This window comes from Gobio gobio (assembly GCF_949357685.1).
Source record: "Gobio gobio genome assembly, chromosome: 8".
NCBI classification, from domain to species: domain Eukaryota; kingdom Metazoa; phylum Chordata; class Actinopteri; order Cypriniformes; family Gobionidae; genus Gobio; species Gobio gobio.
In genome coordinates, this window is record NC_137114.1 from 47,416,233 (window position 1) to 47,423,910 (window position 7,678).

Genomic DNA, 7,678 nt, shown 5'->3' on the forward strand with positions numbered 1-7,678 from the left:
TTCTTTGGCACTGTCAATATACAAAGAGGTTATGGTGGAAAGTTTCAAAATGTATTAATGAAAAAATGGGACGCAATTTTATTTTGCTATATGAAAATCTAATATTAGTTTTTTTTTTTCAAATATGAAAGAGTGGAAAATAAAGCTTATATTATTTATTGTGTGATTATATTTGTTACGTTTCATTGTGTAAATGTATTAATGAGAAACCTTTTTTCTGTGGTATTGAAAGAATTAGAAAATGATATGGTTTCCCTTAAGGACAGTACAAACAAAAAGCTGTTAAAACCATTCATTTATTGAATGCATTTAAGATTTTGTTAAATATCAAAGGCTTTTATTGTTTGTTTGGTCAAAATGTTTGTATTCACTTTCTTGTATTTTATATTTTTGTATCCTTAAACCTGGCTTTTTTTTCTTGTTTTGTTTTGTTATATTTGTTCTTGTTCTGTAACTGTTGTTCAAGCAATAAAAAAAAAGAATAAGCGGTCCCTTTAAGAAAGATGACATCGCGCGCACTGAGGATGCGCAGAAGAGAGCGCTTCACTTCCACACTCCAGCTCAGGGAGTGGCGGTAATGCACCGAAAGGTGATCTGACAACCGGCAATAAATTAAGAAGAAGAGACGAGACGAGCGCTGAAACTTTAACCAGTTGAAGCTGAAAGTGACGCCGTGATCGATCGTGCATGACGGATAAATGTGGAATATTTTCTCCGGATGCCTTATATTTCCAGTCTGCAGGTGAGAGATGTTTCTCAGATTACAGAGTTTAACATTAATCAGCTCCAGAGTTTACATGTTAAAGGACCAATGTAATGAAACCAATGTAACGACGTTAGACGTTGTGTGTTCACTTAAAATGGCCATAGACGTTGATTTAAATATAGACTATATATTAATCTATCAGATAGATGGTGTAATGATCTGCACTACTTTTTAAAATATTTGTATAATTCACTGTTGGTCTTCATACACAGCCTATGAGAGCCAATTGAATTTTGTTTTTGTGAAATGAAAATGAATAATGCACATAGTTGGATCACATGGACAATGTAAGGATATATGATCTACTGTAGCCTATTTATATTCACCATAGGTTTTCTTATATACAGGAGACTGAGTGATGTTTATGTATGTATGTATGTATGTGTGTGTGTATATATATATAATTTTTTTATTTATGAATTTATATATAAAGTTACATTCAGATATTAACATAGTGTAATCATATGGACCCTCAATGAAATATCTTCTCTATTGGTTGTCATACAGCTACAGAACAGTGTCATAGCATTTTATGAAGACAAACACAATTCACCCCTTTCTAAAATTCCAAGGGCCATTTACTCACCTGAGAATAAAAAGACAACTATATATATGTTTAACCACTACAGAGACATCAGAGCCTGAGGCACACGTCAGAAGGACTAGCTGAGATGATGCTGTTCCAGGTGGGGTTAATGATCGCCTGGATCTCACAACTCCAAAAACGTCAGATCAAATGTTTAAATAAGTACTATCTTTACAAATAAGCCACAATCTGCAGCTTTAAACAACTAGCCTACATTCTCGCCTAAAAATAACCTATTTTCAGCCATTACACTGTCTATCTGATGTTAATTTAACATCTATACTTAAATTCACAAAAAAAAAAACCACTCAATTAGTCAACGTCTATGGCAATTATAATTTACTGTGTACTAGGGCTGCACGATTTGGGGAAAATATCGAATTGCTATTATTCTGGTTAAAATTGCGATTTAAAATGCGTTTTTTTCCCCATCATTATTAAATATAGAGTATTTAAGAATAAAAATAACAATATAATAATAATAATAATATTTATATTTTACAGAGAACTTATTTTACAAAAAAAACTGGGTAACCTGTTAATATGCAGACAGCCTATGACTAAAAATCATTGGAAAGGTCTGGAGTGAAGGCTGGCCCGTGTGGTGTGATCAAACAGGCAACTTACTGTAGCTCAAATTGATCAAGAAGCTAATGCTGGTTCTGATAGAAAGGTGTCAGAATACACAGTGCATAGCATTTTGTATTTGTTGTGTATATATCTCTCAAGCCGGCAGAGGCAGTGTGAAGCTTTGTGCAATGTTCTGCTGGGAAACCTTGGGTCCCGCCATCCATGTGGATGTTACTTTGATACGTCCCACCTACCTAAGCATTGTTGCAGACCATGGACCATTTCATGGAAACAGTATTCCCTGGTGACTGTGTCTCTCTCAGCAGGATAATGCTGAATGGTTTAAGGAGCATGAGTTTGAGGTGTTGACTTGGCCTCCAAACTCCCCAGATCTCAATCCAATCGAGCATCTGTGGGATGTGCTGAACAAACAAGTCCGATCCATGGAGGCCCAGAATTAAACTGGATAAAACAAACATTTAACTTACCCATGTTAGAACACAAAAAAATAGAGAAAAACAATGTAGGACAGGCAAATCACGTGGTCTCACGAATCCTGTCGCTTCACTCCTGAAATGCTCCTGGTGTGAGTTGGCACCACGTGGAAGACGGAGCAAAATCTTGTTGCAGCCGTAATGCGCCGCAGATGCGTGCAGTGTAAATAAGGGCTTAAACATGATGGTTCTATTATTTCTCTCAGACTTTGGACAAGAATTGAACAAACCTTGTTTTAAATGCAATTAATATCTAACAAAATACTCTATATTCCTGACAGAAAACATGTGTTCACTTCATTTAAGTGTAAATATAATTAAATTAATCCAGCATGAATTCAGTAACTTATCTTTGATTTTTCCAGATCTGGTCCTGTGGGCGTCAGTATCTCACAGTGATCACAGTTCACACCTGCAGTGAAGCCACTCCCACAACAATTCACCAATAAATACTGGAAATATTCACATCATCCTACAAGAGAAGGACAAACTCCAGGTGTAGCAGCTGAAATCTGTGTGACTGTTAAAGATGGAGTTTATTAAAGAGGAGATTGAAGACATGAGTGATCCAGAACCATCCAGAATAAAACATGAAGATACTGAGGAACAAATAGGTTGGTGTCCATTCTTGATTCTTCATTATTGACTGCTTTAGTGACTGTGAAATAATAATCAGTATATGGATGATAATTTATAAAGAAATGCATTAAAATAATCATAAAGTGCATCCGGAAAGTATTTACAGTGCTTCACCTTTTCCACATATTATGTTACAGCCTTATTCCAAAATGAATTCAATAAATTTGTTTCCTCAAAATTCTACAAACAATACCCCATAATGACAACATGAAAGAAGTTTGTTTGAAATCTTTGCAAAATTATAAATAAAAAAAAATGTACTTGTACATAAGTATTCACAGCCTTTGCTCAATACTTTCTTTAAGCACCTTTGGCACAAATTACAGCCTCAAGTCTTTTTAAGTAGGATGCTACATCTATTTTTGGGCCGTTTCTCCCATTCTTCTTTGCAGGACCTCTCAAGCTCCACCAGGTTGGATGGAGAGCATCGGTGCACAGCCATTTTCAGATCTTTCCAGAGATGTTCAATCGGGTTCAAGTCTGGGCTCTGGCTGGGCCACTCAAGGACATTCACAGAGTCGTCCCGTAGCCACTCTTTGTTATCTTGGTTGTGTGCTTAGGGTCGTTGTCTTGTTGAAAGATGAACCTTCGCCCCAGTCTGAGGTCCAGAGCGCTCTGGAGCAGGTTTTCATCAAGGGTGTCTCTGTACATTGCTGCATTCATCTCTCCCTCGATCCTGACTAGTCTCCCAGTTCCTGTACTGAAAAACATCCCCACAGCATGATGCTGCCACCTCCATGCTTCACCGTCGGGATGGTATTGGCCAGGTGATAAGCGGTGCCTGGTTTCCTCCAGATATGACACTTGCCATTCAGGCCAAAGAGTTCCATCTTTGTTTCATCAGACCAGAGATTTTATTTTCTCATGGTCTTGAGAGTCCTTCAGGTGCCTTTTGGCAAACTACAGGCGAGCTCTCATGTGCCTTTTACTGAGGAGTAGCTTCCGTCTGGCCACTCTACCATACAGGCCTGATTGGTGGAGTGCTGCAGAAATGGTTGTTCTTCTGGAAGTTTCTCCTCTCTCCACAGAGAAATGCTGGAGCTCTGTCAGAGTGACCATCAGGTTCTTTCCCCTGATCGCTCAGTTTGACCGGGCTGCCAGCTCTAGTAAGAGTCCTGTTGGTTCCAAACTTCTCCCATTTACAGATGATGCGAGTCCACTGTGTTTATTGGGACAAAGATGTGAAACACACTTCTTTCAGGTTGTCATTATGGGGTATCGTTTGTAGAATTTTGAGGAAACAAATGAATTTAATCCATTTTGGTTTAAGGCTGTAACATAACAAAATGTGGAAAAAGTGAAGTGCTATAAATACTTTCCGGATGCACTGTAACCCAGTTTAAACGTATTACCAAGTGAATGACAGAACTGACCTTTGCACATCAAAGATACTTGATACTCACACTGACAGATACCCGATGTCTTGTTTTCTGCTAAGTGTTTTTAATTTTCACATTTAACCTCATTGAACTGATTTTGTCTACATTATATGTTTATTTTAGATCAGATGGAAGTGAAGGAGCAACGACACAACCTAAATGATGTAAAGAAACTCTGTAACTTCAAAACTCAAGGAACAAAAGCCAAAAAGCTGCACACCTGCTCTCAGTGTGGAAAGAGTTTCACACAAAAACGAAACCTTAACATACACATGAAAATTCACACTGGAGAGAAACCGTATACGTGCTCTCAGTGTGGAAAGAGTTTTTCTCAATCATCAGGTCTCGGTAAACATCTGCGCATTCACTCTGGAGAAAAAACGTTTAACTGTGTTCAGTGTGGTAAAGGTTTTATTTCTTCATCACATCTAAAACTACACCTGAAAGTTCATTCAGATGAGAGACCTCATGTGTGTTCTCTCTGTGGAAAGAGTTTTTCACGACTGGACTGTCTTAAAACGCACCAGAAAACACATGATGAAGTGAGAGATCATGTGTGTTGTGACTGTGGGAAGAGCTTTACTAGAGCTGACAATCTGAAACAGCACCAAAGAATTCATACTGGAGAAAGACCTTACAAGTGCTCATACTGTGACAAGAGATTTACTCAGTCTCCACACCTCAAATCACATGAGCGACTTCATGCTGGAAAGAAGCCGTACCACTGCACTCAGTGTGAAGAGAGTTTCAGAGATGCAACAGGTTTAAAAAATCATCTGCTTATTCACTCTGTAGAAAAGCCATTTAACTGTGATCAGTGTGGTAAAGGTCTTAATTTGTCATCAAATCCAAAAAAACAACTGAAAGTTCAGTCAGATGAGAAGCCTCATGTGTGTTCTTTCTGTGGAAAGAGTTTTAAACAGCACCAGAAAACACATGATGAAGTGAGAGATCATGTGTGTTGTGACTGTGGGAAGAGCTTTACAACATCTGGTCATCTGAAACGGCACCAAAGAATTCATACGGGAGAAAAACCTCACAAGTGCTCTTATTGTGACAAGAGTTTCAATCAGTCTGGAAACCTGAAATTGCATGAGCGAGTTCATACTGGAGAGAAGCCGTACCACTGCACTCAGTGTGAGAAGAGTTTCAGAGATGCAACAGGTTTAAAAAATCATCTGTTCATTCACTCTGAAGAAATAACCCTTCAAATTCATAATGAAATATGTCACAAGTGAGCAACATTTGTTTTTGTTTTTTTTTCATGTCAAATAGTAAATACTGTGAGAGAAAATATATGGAGTTTTCCACTCAACAGTCAGCAACTCTTACAGTGTAAAAAAAAGTTGTTTTTGTTTTCTTGTGACATGATTGTGTGACTTTAACTTAGATATATTCATGTCATTTCCTTATTTACTAAGTGTACTAAAGTGTGTTCTGAAGATCATGCAATTATGAGAAATAAATAGGAAACAACATCTTGTCTTGAACTTGTCTAGTTTTAATCACAATGTGTTTTATTTTGATCAATTTACAGTTGTGTTCAGAATTATTCGCCCCCTTGGTAAATATGAACAAAGAAGCCTTTAAAAATAAATGCATTGTTAATCCTTCTGATTTTTTATTCCAAAAATGTAACCTTTCATTAGCCGCGTTTCCACTGGCGGGCCAGTGCGAGCCAGGAATTTCAACGGACCGGGCAGGGTTAATAGCCTCAGTCCTGTACACCGAGTCCAAAACCAAGCTGTGTTTCCTCCGCTGGACCCGAAGCTCTGCAGCGCTTTAAAAAAACCCATCTGTAACACGCCTCTGGAGCAACGGCAATCTCGACTAATCTCACCAACAAATGGAATTTTTATCAGAAAACTAATCAGAAAGAAATCACTGGAAACTAGCGAAATCACAAAACAAACATGATGGCCTTTTGTTGGCATTTTTGTTGTTTACTTTAAGATTTAAACCCTAGAACTGATGTTTTACAATAAGTGATACATTGATCATAATGAATTAATTTGTGTCTAGATTGCACAGTCCCACAGAAATAAAGTGGTATTTACTCTAATTTCACTAAAGAAAGATGACACTGGCACTTATTCATTCGAGTAAGTTTCTGTTTATTTGTAGCCATGGGACAGTAGACTATTATATCACATTTATAAGGAACAATAATTTCTACAAATGGGCAGCTTTAGCACTCTCTCCAGTGATGGTCTAAATAGTTACATTTTCAGTCAGAGAAACAGGAAGCTCCAGAAAAAACAGTTTGTTGCTTGCTTTATTTTATGACATTTTTTATGCGCTAAATATGGATATCAGATAGTCTGGTATAAAAATACAAGACGTACTGACCGATACAATAAATACATGATTGTGATAGCCTATATGATATGTCTGATGTCTTCAAGCAGTCATATTTTACCATGTGGTAATGGTTAGTGCAAATAGTCTTTTGCATGGCATATCAATATTTCTGCCTTATACAGTGATCAGAAAAACAAACAGAAGTTATTTCAAACACTCACTTCCGTCTGAAATTGAGTGTTGAGCTAAAATGATTTTAAAAGTTAGCTGGTATATGAAATCATCCGCGGCGCCGAAGCTGCCGTCTCCAAACTCAGATAAACTCCGCCTTTCGTAGCCATTCCTCCAGCCCGAGCTGGTCGGCTTTGGACCAAGGTATTCAGCGGGCCAGAAACCCCTGGCCATTGGCCCCAAGGAAGCCCTAACGAGACCCAATCAAGCCCTGAAAGTGACAGTGGAAACGCTACTGGCACACACTAGCACACCCGCCTTTGGCCCGACAGTGGAAACGTGGCTATTGAAGTCAAAGAATTAAAAATCTGTGGAAATCTCTTTATGAATTATTAAAATAAATATGATCTGTATGATCTGACTTCCATTTTTCCGCTCTTACATTTTTGACACGTTTATTTCACCAAAGTACAGCCAAACGTATTGCAAGCTTGTGAACATCGATTTGCAAGTGGAAACAACAGAGTCAGGAACTGCAAAACAGATTGGCTGCATAAAACCAGCCTTTGTGTAAAAAAAACAAAAAAAAATCAACTGTTGTAAATATCTAAATGACTTGTCTATGTAGGGCAAAAACGTTCCCGAAATAAACTAATTTGTACAGTTCCGTTTTTCATTTGGCTGCGCTTACAGTTTTGGCATGATTCTCTCACTCACTGAGTTTTGCAAGCGCGAGGAGGAAGGTGGGTCCATCTTCTTCTGTGGCCAATCA

The 7,678-nt window shown here is 37.9% G+C and overlaps 1 protein-coding gene across 3 annotated transcripts; it reads left to right on the forward strand.

The window, feature by feature from the left end:
- The first annotated feature begins 466 nt into the window (after positions 1-466).
- LOC307130852 (uncharacterized protein) lies at positions 467-6,503 on the forward strand. Of its 3 annotated transcripts, XM_079824101.1 has the most exons (4): positions 467-742; positions 1,396-1,452; positions 2,782-3,030; positions 4,558-6,045. In XM_079824101.1, exons 3-4 carry the CDS (start codon positions 2,946-2,948, stop codon positions 5,670-5,672), a joined length of 1,200 nt encoding a protein of 399 aa, XP_079680227.1. In that variant the 5' UTR covers positions 467-742; positions 1,396-1,452; positions 2,782-2,945; the 3' UTR covers positions 5,673-6,045. The 3 variants fall into 3 exon arrangements, with proteins under 3 accessions (XP_079680227.1, XP_079680228.1, XP_079680229.1); XM_079824102.1 differs by lacking the exon at positions 1,396-1,452 and having other exon boundaries at positions 592-742; positions 4,558-6,503; XM_079824103.1 differs by lacking the exon at positions 1,396-1,452 and having other exon boundaries at positions 620-742; positions 3,448-6,038.
- Positions 6,504-7,678: the final 1,175 nt, after the last annotated feature.

Excerpts from the sequence above, each read along its gene's own strand:
- LOC307130852 (XM_079824101.1), top strand. The coding sequence starts at position 2,946 with ATGGAGTTTATTAAAGAGGAGATTGAAGACATGAGTGATCCAGAACCA. Across the intron at positions 3,031-4,557 it reads AGATACTGAGGAACAAATAG|ATCAGATGGAAGTGAAGGAG; the intron begins GTTGGTGTCCAT and ends TGTTTATTTTAG.